The sequence below is a fragment of the Melozone crissalis genome, unplaced genomic scaffold, assembly GCF_028551555.1.
Source record: "Melozone crissalis strain CALT ecotype California unplaced genomic scaffold, PUWL_Pcris_2 ptg000057l_1, whole genome shotgun sequence".
NCBI lineage: Eukaryota > Metazoa > Chordata > Aves > Passeriformes > Passerellidae > Melozone > Melozone crissalis.
Genome location: NW_026535835.1, coordinates 8,282,048 through 8,294,825, shown reverse-complemented (window position 1 = coordinate 8,294,825; position 12,778 = coordinate 8,282,048). Strand labels below are relative to the sequence as shown.

The window sequence follows — 12,778 nt, the reverse complement described above, 5'->3', positions numbered from 1 at the left end:
TTAGTTTGGCTTCAGAAGTTGTCCATATTAGGGCCCAAAACAAGGGAAAAGTGACCTGGTGCTAGCGAGAAGGGATCAGTGGGTAAGTTCATGTGGATGAGTAACAGTTGGCATTGCAGATCTCTCTGTGGTGATGCCTGTGTGTGTGTCATGGAAGCCGAGTTCTCTCTCCAGGGAGCCCCACCTTGGAGCAGAGGAAGTGCCTGCAGACAGTTCCTTTTTGAAAAAAAAGGCACAAATGCAGATGTTGCTAAAAATGCGGTTTGCGTCAAACCTCTGAGCCCAAGTGGGTTCCCACGCTCAGTTTGTTTTTCTCCTTGGGCTGTTTCTTAAGTTGCAAAAGTGCTGAGAGATGGCCTTTGGTGGAGAACCACTTCCCTTTTCTCTCCCTGCCCTCGGGGGTGTCACCTCTGCTGGCAGTGTCACTGACCCCTTTTCTGTAGCTTGTGGCTCTTGTTTTGCTCGGCACTGAGTTTGTTTCTGTTTTGGGTATCAGAGAAGCCTCTGCTTGTCTGTGTTTGCTGCCTGCTGACCCTGATAATACAAATGTCAGTGCAGGGCAATCCTGAGTTATCCTTGCCTTTTCATTTTCCTTGTATGGTTTTGGTGGGTTCTCTTTTTTAGTACCTGCTATTGTGCTTTACACAGCTCTGAGATCGGCCCTCTGTATGGAGAGAATCAAGCACCTTAATCCCTTGCCTAGGAGCAAAGGTTTAAACTGGAAGCCAGACATTGCTTCCCTCTATTTAATTCATTAATACTGTAGGCAGTTATTAAAATAGGTGCTTTCAAAAGTAAACAAGGGAAGTAGGGATGTTGTTTATTGAAAACAAACTACAGAGAAGGTGAAGGAGGCACTTCCCTGGGGAGGGATGCTAGAGGAATGCAATGCTTTTATCTGGTGTTTGAGGGAGAAGTGCCCTGGGCTGCCAGACTGCACATCATCCTTGGCTGTGGGACTGATGCTTTATTAACCAGAACTTTTCTTGTGGGCAGGTGAAGGGTGGGAGGCTGGCAGTGAGAGCTGCCCCCAGAGCAGGTGTGCCTGCCTGTGGAGAAGGGGAAACAGCCAGTTTGGGAAGGGGAGCAGGGAGAGGGAGGGAAGCGGCTTGAGGTGCTGAAAAAATCAGCAGGCTGATTTTGTGCTTTGCAGGGAAATTGCTGCTCTTGCAGTCCTGGCTGCTCCAGAGCTCGCTCACACGTCCCCAGCTGCCCTCTCTCCCTCCTTCCACACCTCGGGAATGAGCTCAGTATTGGTGCCTGCTGTGCCACTCCTGCCAGCCTTGGAATTTCCTTTTTGCTTGGTTGGAGTTTTGCAGCCGCTGGATTAAGGGAGGATGATGGAGCTGAGCTGGCAGCTGAGTGCGCAAGGCAGCATTGGCTGCTCGTGTTTGGGCAAAATCTGAGGGGCTGTTGAGGGACTGCACAACTCTCTTGTCATGGGGAGCTACAGCTGGAGCCAGGCTTGGCATTGAAATCCCATTGTAGCTGCTTCACAGCTATTTTCTGCAGGGCTCTGGTTAATAAATACCCACTAAGAGAAATTATATTTCTGTATTTCATACAGGTAGTGGACTTCCATTCAAATGTGGAGTACCTTGATACCCTCATTTCCCCCACCACCACTTTTCAATCTCCCATTGCTCTAAGGATTAGGGTGAGCAGGGTGGGAGGATGTGACCCCATGCAGTGCCCATGTGCTTTGGTCATGGCAGTGAGGAGGTGACAGCACAGGGAGGTTTTGGCTTTTGCCACACTGACCTGTCCTGTTGTGTGGGAGGATGTGCATGGAAGGACTTCTCCTGCCGAGCCTGGCAGGGAATGGTGCCAATTTCTGCTTGTGCTACTTGGCAAGTGCCCCACCAAGGGCTGGGCTGGACAGGACAGAGCCTGCTGTAAGGACCTGCTCCCATGAGTGAGGAGAGCAGACTTTGGAAAGTCATCCTCAGGCTCTCAATAGCTTAATTAAGTGTTTATTAGGATAAAACATTGCCAGCAGCCGTCCAGGTGCCTCCTTGCCTTATTCCTAAAAAGGTTTTCTCTCCTTTCATTGTGAAGCAGTTTCAAGAGAAAGCAGCAAAGTTCCTTTTTGAGTATTTTACACTGAGGACTGAGGGTTTCTCAATGAAATTGGAGAGTGGTGCAGATTCACCTGGCTGGGAGCTGGAAGGCATTGTCCAGGGGGTCGTGACAGTGCATCCAGTGATTTATCACATGTCTTTGGCACAGCCCTAAACCAGTAAGACTTTCTCTTTTATGTCCTCAAACCAGTGTATTTGGTGTTTGTGCTTGCAGTTTATGAATGGAGCTGTGCAGTGTAACATCTGGGAAGGCATTTATTCTTTGTTTGCCATCTATAAGTTCTGTGTGGATCTCATTTTGTAGCATAATGAGAATTTAGTTTGAGCTGTGCAGTGATTTCCTTGTGCAGGAGGAGCTCAGCCCTGGGCAGCGCATCAGGGAGCACAGAATCACTTCTGTTTCCAGCTGTTAGTGCTGGTTAGAAACAGAGCCTTCTGAGGGCAGAGTCTGTGCTTTTTGTGCAAAAGGCTTTCAATAGTTCTGATGTGACTTGTACAATTTCTACGAAATCTTTTCTGCCTGGGAGAAAAATTGGTACAAGTAGTGATTTCTGTAGAAAGTCTTCTGGTTGCACTGGTTCTCTTCCCAGTGAGCAGGGAATTACAAGCAGCACATCACTGGTGCCCTTGGGGCTGCTGCTTCACTGCAGAGGTGAACATGGAACAGAAGGGTTTTTCCCCAGCTGTAGTGCTGAGGATTGTGAACTCTTTCCTTGGTATGTCCTGAGTGAGTCTTCTCCTGACAGAACCTGCCGTGCAGCACAGACAACTGATGACAAGCCTGGGGTGCTGATAAAACCCAGCTCAGCTTTGTTACCTGAGCCAAGTTGGCTTCTTGTCTTCTGCTGTCCTGGGCTCAACTTCTCCCCTAAGCACATTGAGTGTCTTTTAACACCAGTCAGTTCCAGGAGAGTGTTTCAAAGAGCTCTGAAGCTCCTGTAGGCTCTGGCAAGCCAGATTTTGTGAAGTATTTCAAAGCCCACGTTATGCTGTCAGCAGGGTGAAATCAGGAGTGGATGGCAACGCTTGTTTAGAGCCTTAATTGCCCTTTTCACAGCCATCTTTTCTACCTTTTGTGGTTTTGAAGTGTCTCAGACTGAGGCCTGCTGCTGGTGTCCCACCCAAGGAATCCTTTTTCTTTATAAATGAGGGACAGCATCCAAAGGTGATCTGAAATTTGAGCTTTAGGTGAAGGTCGTGCCAGGGTGGACCCAAATGGAGCAGCCATCTGAGTGTGGCACAGAGGATGTCAGGCCAGTGATTGCTTTTTTTTTCCATGTAGTGCATCACAGGCACCAAAATCAGCATCTGCTGAATTTGAATTTAGTATTAGAGCTACTTGGACTTTCCCATGAATTTGTTGCCTTTCCTCCCAAGATTTTCTTTACTGCTTGAATCTCAAAGCAAGAGTTTGTTGTGTGTTTGTGTGTATTCTGGGTTTCTTTTCTGGACACTGATGCATCTGGGGTTAGCATTCAGGGCAGGTGATGCCAGAGGTGCCCAGGGAGTGTCCCCACAGCTGGATTTGGCCCGAGGCTGTTGTCTCCATGGAGCTGCTGTTCTCCCAGCAGGGCTGATGCCCATCTCCTGCCCTCCCTGCCTGACCTCCTTGTTCCACAAGAATGATCTGCTGTGCCACATTCTTCAGCTGCTCCAGCCCTTTGTATGGGAAATTACTTTCCCTTTCCCTAGTCCTACCAAGTTACACTTCAAGCCCGTGGTTAATGGCCCAGAACAAGGCTCCCCTGGCCTGAGGAGAGGAGGTGGCCTCCTGGAAGGATGCACCTGGTGGGAATCTCTTTAGTTCTGCTGCTCTTTCCTTTCCAGGCTGGTGGCTGAGAGCTGGTGATAAGGGAAGGTGATGGAATTGAGAAGGTTTTTAACCTCCTGGCCCTCTTAGCTGCATGCTACATTATCCACTAAAAATAGTTGCTAATTCCACCTTCTGGGGGAACCTCAGGCACAGGCTAAAGGATTGCTAATATTAGTGGTTGGCTTTGCTGATAAAATGAACAGTGTGAAAGCTGTCTGTGAGTGCTGAATTCTTTCTCCTACTCTGCAGCCTAACATCTTTTAACAGCTTTCTTCTGTGTGAGGTTATAATGGGAGGAGGAGAATTTATTTTTAACATTAATAATACTATTATTATTACTTTAAATGTCCTTAAGATAACTTGGCATTTCTCTAGTTCAGGCTGTAAGAAACTGTGTACCTTGAGAACTTGGAGAGGATTTATTTGTCAACAAAAGCTAGAAAGGCTCAGACCAATTTTTTAATGTGAGAATGGTCTAAGGAAACAGGTTCAGTGTGCCCAATGAACTTAATTTTTTGGTTTTAACTTCAATGTAAGTAGAGAACTCTCTGATCCATTTTAATTTAGGATGAGTGATTTTCTCCTTTTCAAAATTCTGTTTTTATTGAAACATCCAGACCATGTTTGACATCTGGTTCAATTTTAGGAAGAAAGTTCTGGGAGAAACTTTGTCACTCAGGAGTGCTGAGGCTATGACAGCAGGGTCTAAACATTGGGATGTGCTGCAGCCTTGAGAAAAGTCTTTCTCAAGGCTCTGTGTGCACAGACTCTGTACATCTGCTTTTCTGGAGCTTGGAAAACTTCATTTTTTATATCCCTGGCAGCAAAATGGAGAGGTGCCCAGAAATGTGCTCGAGCTTAGGGGGAAATCCAACTCTAACACAAGCTTTTCTAATTCTTTTACTTCTAAAAATGTAGTCAGAAAATCCTTTTTTAAAGCATTCAACCCCAAATAATGCAGGGATTTTTACTCTCTTAATTTCCCAGTCCTCGTCCCTTAGAGGAAAGGAATAACTAACTAGGTTTGATATTTGCTTAAGTGGAGAAAGGAATAAAAAAGTTCCTAACCTCTTGCTCAGGACAAGAGTTGTCTTGAAGGACAAGCCAACATCTTCTCAAAGCATGGAGCTGTTGGGATGCACGATGCCAGAGACTCTCCCATCCTGTCTTATCACATTCATCACCCATCCTGTTGACTAGAGAATTGTTTCTGGCTTTCTTCAAAGCCTCTAGGATTGTCTTATCAATTCTGAGAAAAGCAGGAGCCCTCGAATATGCAGCAGGATGGCTGCAGTGCAGAATCTGGAGCATGTCTTGCTTTTTCCACAAACCACAGCATCTGCAAGAACAGGGCTGGAAGATGTGCTTAAAATACCAGCTGTTCTTAGTACTTGGGAGTTCTTTATTGCCCCTTTTTACAAACTTCTCTCCTCATGTAACTTCGGAAAGGGCAAAATCAAGTCATGAAGTGATGGCTGATTTCAACAGCATTACAGTTTCTTGCTTTCTTGATTTATAGGTCTTTAAGAGTTAATCATCATGCAACTCATAGAGAGCAGTTTTATGATTTCTTAATCTTTTGTGTACACTAATTTTCTTTTGGCTAACTGCTGAAGGGAGACATTTGTTTCTGCAGGGCATCAGCTGTGTCTGAACCACAAAGCTCAGGGTTAACAGAGTCCATAATTACCCAGATGCGTGGGCTTGTTCTATTCATCACCGTTTAGAAATGTGGATCTGTCATCTTGACTTTCAAATCGAAAATGTAGCCATAGGTTAATCCCCCCTGCCTGCTCAGGTTGCACCTCTGCAGGCAGAGTGGCACCAGCATATGTTCTGCTTTTCAGTGTTTCTCTGTTTGTGTTGTTCTCAGTTATGCTTTGAATGTCTGCAGTACTTACATGGAGGGAAAATTCTTTACCAGCAGAATGATTTGGTCTAAATCACTTCATTGCCAAAGAACAGAGCATGCATTCAGCGCTTTTAACCTGCCTTGTTCATTGCTTTTTTTCCTTTTTGAAGACAAGACACTTTTCCTCACTCCCTGTTTGTCTTTTCCCTTGCAGCATCAGCGAAAGCTTCCTCACTGTGAAAGGTGCAGCTCTCTTCCTGCCACGGGGAAATGGGTCATCCACCCCCAGGATCAGTCACAGGCGCAACAAACACGCAGGTGAGTGTGGTATCGATGGCTGGGCCTTGTCTGCTCCCTCCTGTTCCAGAGTTCACCTTTCCTGAGCTCACTCTCACCTGATGACACACGTTTGTCTGGCCCACGTGTGTATGAAAGCCTGGCCTGCCAGCCTCAATGCTGACAGGAAGGAAAGTTTTCAAGACTCTGCTGTTCAAACAGGATCCTCAAATGAGTGACATCAGGGCAGCAGTGGAGACTTGAGAATGATAAAATATCATCCTGTGATTTCAATATGAGAGAGGGAAGGGAGGATTGCCTTCCAAAACCTTTGTGCGCTGCAGTGAGAAACCTGAGTTTGTGATACTGGGTGAGTAATGGGCCTTCCTAATCTGAAAGGAACCGGTTATGATGGAGGAGAGGAAGGAGGTTTACCAGGCTTACCTCCACATGGGGATGAGGAAACCTCTGAGCAAAGTCACTATGACTTCTCAGAAGTGTGAGCAGAGTGAGTAATAGAGAGTCAGTTATAATTCCACCTCCTTTATCTGCTGGAAGTTTGATTTGTGTTTTTGCTTTGACTCTCTTTGAGAAGTTGCTCTGAATATCATAACTCAAACATTTCAGGGTAGGGTTTTTTCACTGCCTATATGGTGCTTAATCACTGGTGGTGTTTTACAGGCATCAGGTGATAGTGTGGGGAATTTTCCCTTCCATAAAGCAATTGGCAGGAAACAAAAATAAGTTGAGACCTTCAGATGTTTGCAAATGGGACAGAGATAGAAATAGAGACAGGAGTCAACGTGCTTTGCTAGAAGGTGACCAGGAAAAATATGATTTGGTTTGGTTCCAGGTGTATATCCCTTTGTACTTTGACACCATCAGACTGTCATCCACCTCTGCATCTGTCAGAGTTATGTATGTGATGAGTGGCCACCTCAAAATCTGTTTGCAAACATATTTATAGAAAAAGTTTAAGTCAGAAGGCATTTAATTATATACTTCCACTCAAACATAGCACAAGCAGTACCCACATTGCTTTGGTGAGATGCATTAATTACCAGTTGTCAAAAGAAAATGTTCTGAAACTTAAATTAAAGCTGGCCTTTCTGGTCGAGAATGAAGTGAAATGTCCTTTAGTGTGAAAGTAGAGTGAGCAGTCTTTAAAAAGTTTCTCTTGGCCTGTCTTGGTGTTTAATCTCTCCAAAGTCCATTGCTGAAGCCCATTGCTGAAGCCCCTGGCACTGCTGCCTCGGCTTTGCCTCCCTGAGGAAACCCAAAGATTTTCCTGCTGAACCTCTGCAAGGCAGCACAAACAGCTGTTGAGTCTCTCTGCTTGCCTCATTTACTTGCTCCAGCTGATTTGCATGAGGTCTGGAGACCTTGGTTGAAAATAATTGCTTGTCTAATCGGCCCAGAGCTCTTGGAAGCCAGATTGCCAAGGAAGCAAATCCGGTGTGTTGTAATTGCTTACAGCGAGACGTTTGGTGCTGCCGAGGCTGGCTTGCCTAAGGGCTGGGATTTTTGTTCTTAGAAAACTTACTTTATTCCTGTCTCTTCAGTTTACAGGGTGAGATTTAATGAGGCATCACTTGCTTTCCTCAGTTTCCCTGTCTGTCAAGTGATGGGAATGCTCTTGTGGTTTTTTTATGGTGCTTGGAGGTTTCACTGAGGAGAGTCCCTGGTCTGAGTCTGCACCAGGTTTCTGTGAATTTTTCTGGTATCAGCAGACCAAAGCACCAGGGAATCAGTGTGTCACCTTCCTGAGGAAAACATCTGTGCCACCAGAATTAAATCAGTGATGTGGAGAGCGTGGCTGGCACAGTGTGTGCAGCTGCCTCCTTTCTGGGACACCGATAATCCATGCTCAGCTTCCATCCCCATGCGCGTCGTGACTTATCTCTGGCACACAGAATTAGAAAGGGGTAGAGAGCAGACAAAAACTTTCCAGTATGGAATTGCTGCCTATAGATGCAGTAGTATTTCAAGTTGCTCCACGAGCATTTTCTAGGAAGCTGACTGACCTTCCTGACCTGCCTTTTTAATTCATCAGAGGCACTGGAATCCAGCGTGAAGAGTGAATGGGTAACAGGAAATAATTAATGCTCACACCCATTTCTCTAATCACACCTCCATCAATGGGAATCATTGGCAGATTGACTAGATACGGTACCAGCTGTCCTTATTCCTCTCCCTGGGTGGTCCTGTGCCACCTGGCAAACTTCTTTGGGATGGTGGGCTTGTTTTTCCACAACAAACAAGCCAGAGGAGGCCAGAAAGGGATGTAACTTCCCTGGGGCTTTTGCCATCTCTGGAATACTGTGAATCACTTTTCAGATCCCACCCTTGCCCATGCTTTGCACCTTGCCTGCCAGCTCAAGGAAACAAAAGCATCTGCTCGGCACAGGACAATGTGATAGGAAGCAGCAGCCCTGCCATGGCTGCCAGCAAAGGCAGCTCTTCACAGGACAGGATGTGATATCTTTGTGCTGATTCTGGCATGTTAAAGCCCTTCCTTTGGTTTTTCTTAATCCAGGAAGTTTACAAAATGCCTTGTGTGTTTGGGGCTGAAAACCCTGCAAGTTGATTAAAGCTGGCCAAGGAAGCAATCCTTTACTTTCCAGCTCTGGAGATCCCAAGGCTGGCAGGGGAACAGCAGGGAGGAGGAGTGTGGTAAACTTTCTGAGGATGAAGGATAATGGAGCTCTTTGGCTGAGCCCTGCAGAAAGGGTTGTTGTAGAAACTTCCTCTCTTTAAGTATTGAGACAGTCCAGTAGTCCAGGTGATTTTTTTTATTTTTTAAACTTTGGAAACTTTGGCCCTTAAGAAGTCCCTGAATTACTGGCAGCAGTAAGTGAGAGCTGCTACATTTTGGAGAGGGAAAAAGCTGAGGTGAAGCATCTTTCGTTTCAGACTAAGACATATGGAAGCTTCATGAGTCAAATACTTGCTGAGCTCTTCCAAGCTGTGGGCAGGAGGGGCAGGGGGCCCTTTGCTTGTTGACTGACAGTTCTCAGCAATACCCACTGTATTATTAGCTGGAACTTGCTGGAACTGAGCAGTGCTGTCAGGATTTTGCACTGGGGAGATCCTGTCATGGCAGTCCTGGCAGAACAAGCACCTGATGGATGACTTGGCCTTCCTGAGTGCCCTATCTCCATAAATAATTTCTATTTAGGGAGGCTCGTGCCAGCCACTCCCGTGCTGGGAACAATGTCCATGGGCAGGAAGCAGCTTCAGGTGCTTGTGGCTGGTGATACTTGGTGATTTCCCTGGCACTGCTGAGTGCCTCAGTTTTCCCACCCCCAGTTAAAAATTCATTCCCAGAGCCTTGACTCATTCTCCATATGCTGAAATGCAGTTCAAGGAGGAAGGAGGAGCAGAGCAGGGATTGCAGTGTCCTGTGTAAGCCACTCCATGCGGGGCTGTCTCTGTCCCATACACAGAGGGGCTGCACAGCTCTTCAGCCTTGCTCTTCCACCAGCTATAAAAATCATTTGGAAACCGGGTACTCTCACTGGGCAGCCCTTCCTTTCCTCTCCTTCCCTTTTTGGTATTTCTGGATGCTGCTCTGTGTCCAAGCTTTCCTTATTTCTCACAGTCTGTGAAATAGCATGGATTCTGGCAACCCTGGTGAACCATGGAGGTCAAGGGGATTAACCAACCTTCCTAGAAAAGGTTTCTGTAGCTGGTGCTGCTGAATATTTGCTCCTTGCAGTGTTGCCTAAACTCAGCTTCCTGGCTGTGGGAGAGTGGGAGAGGTGGAAGAGTAAAGGCTTCTCTTCTTGCTGATCCGTGCCACCCACCTGGCAGCCCTGCACTCTCCTTTGTGGGAATGCAGATTAATTTTCCCATGTAATGATTGAAAAACCAGCCCCTTGCAGGAGATGTTGCTGCTGGCTGGTACTCAGGGGATGATGTTGGCTCTCTGCATGCCAGGAGTAGTGCTGAGAAACCAGTGCAGCAGTGCTGACGGAAAATCATCTCACTTGTCTTTGAAATGCTTGATGTTTTAGGAACTTGTGACACTTGTCTCTTCTTAATAAGACTTAAAATCACAGTCATGCACTAAATTTAATTCTCCTTTATTTTTCCTCAGCTTCACTAGGAAAGCTGTTGCAAATGTTTTCTAGGAAAAAAATATAGGTGTTTGATTTTTCAGGTGGCAGTTCTTAGCTGCTTTTGGGTGGGGTTGGTACACAGCCATAGGTGGGCATGTGCTGCTCTAAATCAGAATTAAATCTCATTCCAAGGAGAGTATACTTTTCCCTGGGTAGTATTTCTGCACTGAGTAATAAGCTGGTGTAAAAGAAATGGCAAATTTCTGGTTTGGAGCACGTGGTAGAATGAGATGTTGAACCACAGGATGGGGTCCATTTCTAACTAGGTTGACTTGTCTGTCAAAGGAACAAAGAGTAATGAAACACTGTTTATTTCTGTTAAAAAAAAAATAAAACCAGAATTTAGCAGGAGAGAACATGGAAACACAGGAACAGGTGAGCACACAGAGCAAAGAGCAGCTGACTAAGAGATGACAAAACTCCCATCTCTGAGTAGGTGGGGGTGACAGTGACGACACTCTCGGTGACGTGTCAGGTTTCTCAGTGGACATTTGCTCTGGCTGGACAGCCAGGAACTTGCATGTGATTTTGAACTATTTTTGTGCATTTACCTTGCCCTCTTGCCCGCAGGGGATCTCCAGCAGCACCTGCAGGCCATGTTCATCCTGCTCCGCCCAGAAGACAACATCAGACTGGTAGGTTGGCTTTCTGCTTATCTCCTGTGAACCAATGCAAAGGTTAAGCACCACTTGACAAACACACCTGTGTAACTCAGGGAAGCAGTGGTGTGTGTGTGTGTGTGTGTTGGAGTGGTTTCATCAGTAGGTTTGGGGAGCCTTTGCAACCACAACGGTAGGAAAGGAGCTGGTTGTGAAGGGCCTGCTTTGGTTGTTCAGTGAGACAAATTGTATGGCCAGAAGGTTGTCTTGGAACCAAGTACTGAATATCTGTGCTCCAAAAAATATTATAACAATTGCCAGAGAGGGTTGGTAAATGATCTTGGTGTCCTGTTTAAATCAAGAGTAGGTGACTTATGTCTGACCAGTGTGAGTGAGCATCTGCCCTTCTGTGAGAGTTCAGTTGTGTTCCTCACTCTGCTGTCCTTGTGGCATCCCAAAAGGCCATGGCTGAACAGGTGGGAGCATGCAGGACCCCCATGTAGCCACGTACTGAACCTTGGCCTTCTGTTTTCCCGGGCTGTTGCCTCCTGTAATGATGCAAAATGAGGCATTGCTGTTCATGGCATTGATGCACAGTCCTGAGGAGCTCCAGAAGCCAAATGTGAGCAGTGAGGAATTTGCCTGGGACATGTTGAAGTGCTCTGCAAGGCCAGGCATGACTGCAGTGAGTCTGCACCTTTCAGCACTCAGTAGCCTGAAGTTTGTTTCCTGTGTTTTCTTGGTGCATCTTAGCAGCCTCTGCCCAAAGAAGGACTGCCAGCATCCCAAGTGTTATTCCAACACCTCTGGTTTGCTGAATCCTCCTGAGCTGTGCTGGAGATGGGCTGATTGGATGAGTATAGCTTGGAAACAGCCAAGGTTACTATGGAATGCTTTAGCTTCCCGAATGACCATGGAAAATAATTTGCCATAAGCAAGCCAAAGGGCCTACTCCCCTCAATTTTGCCAGGCACACCTTGCTGTCACTAAAATTTCAGTGAAAGTGATGGGCATGGGGGTTCTCAATGCTTTCCAGAATTTGAGCCAGGGTTAGAACATTGGAAACTATTGAACAGGGCATTGTTCAGCAGTATCACTGGCTACATTGTGTGATTTGGGACAAATTAGCCTTAACAGCTGAATAAGGACTTTGTGGGCTGAGACATAAACCCTTTTGTCCAGAGCTACATTTGGAATGCTGAAATCTTGCATGAGGTTAAGTTCGATAGTCTACTTGAATTTAATTGATTCTTGACGAACGAAGGGTGTGCAGGGCTGCAATGGACTCTCTCATGAAACAGCAGATACAAATGAGATTTGAAATATAAACACTACTGAGAGAAATGCATTCCCTTCATTTTCTTGGCTGCTGTCATTTGGAGGGCTGGCTTCACAGCTCAGGGGCCAGCAGAGGAATCTAATCCTCTAAAAACCTACACTTAAAATTTGGAACAACTCTTGTTTCTTGGAGCTGTTGGCAGAGGTTTTTAGCCTTCCGTGAGAGCAGGATTAGAGCCATGGTAAGATCAGTAGGAAGGAGGAAAAGGAGTTAAGAATGCAAAGTGATTGAATATGTTCCTGTAGCTTAGCAGAGCTGGGAACTTGAAAGTTGGACACACACTTTTTTTTTTGTCTTTAAATCATTTATCTCCATGAGAAATGTGTTCTTGTATGAAACACCTACTGTTGTGGAGCTTGAAAGGTCAGTATGAACTTCTTGGAATGTGCTGTTCATAAGGGCTGGTGAAATATCACATCATGCTTCTGATGATACAAGAATGCAGCAGAAGATAAAGTTGGCTTGTGTTCAGGTGAGCCTAAAACTTAAGAAGAATGTGGCTGGCCCTGTTTTGACCAGACTACAAAGAGCCTTCCCAAACTCAGGAGAAAGCTCTGTATAGATGAGCTGGTTGAGAAAGAACTTTCCATCTCATCACATCCCTGAAGCCAGGCCATCCTCCCAACAATAACTGGGATTTCAAATATCTTCATTTAAAAGACATCAGAGCACTTGGTGTGCTCCTTCTGAGAGGTGA

The 12,778-nt window shown here is 45.9% G+C and overlaps 1 protein-coding gene across 2 annotated transcripts in view; it reads left to right on the top strand.

Annotated features, from left to right (window-relative positions):
• SSH2 (slingshot protein phosphatase 2) overlaps positions 1-12,778 on the top strand; it is a 90,128-nt gene that overhangs the window by 51,627 nt on the left and 25,723 nt on the right. For both annotated transcript variants that reach the window (XM_054287127.1, XM_054287129.1), the window contains 2 exons: positions 5,961-6,064; positions 10,714-10,778. In XM_054287127.1, coding sequence (XP_054143102.1) covers positions 5,961-6,064; positions 10,714-10,778 — 169 coding nt within the window. The remainder of the gene's footprint in view (positions 1-5,960; positions 6,065-10,713; positions 10,779-12,778) is intronic.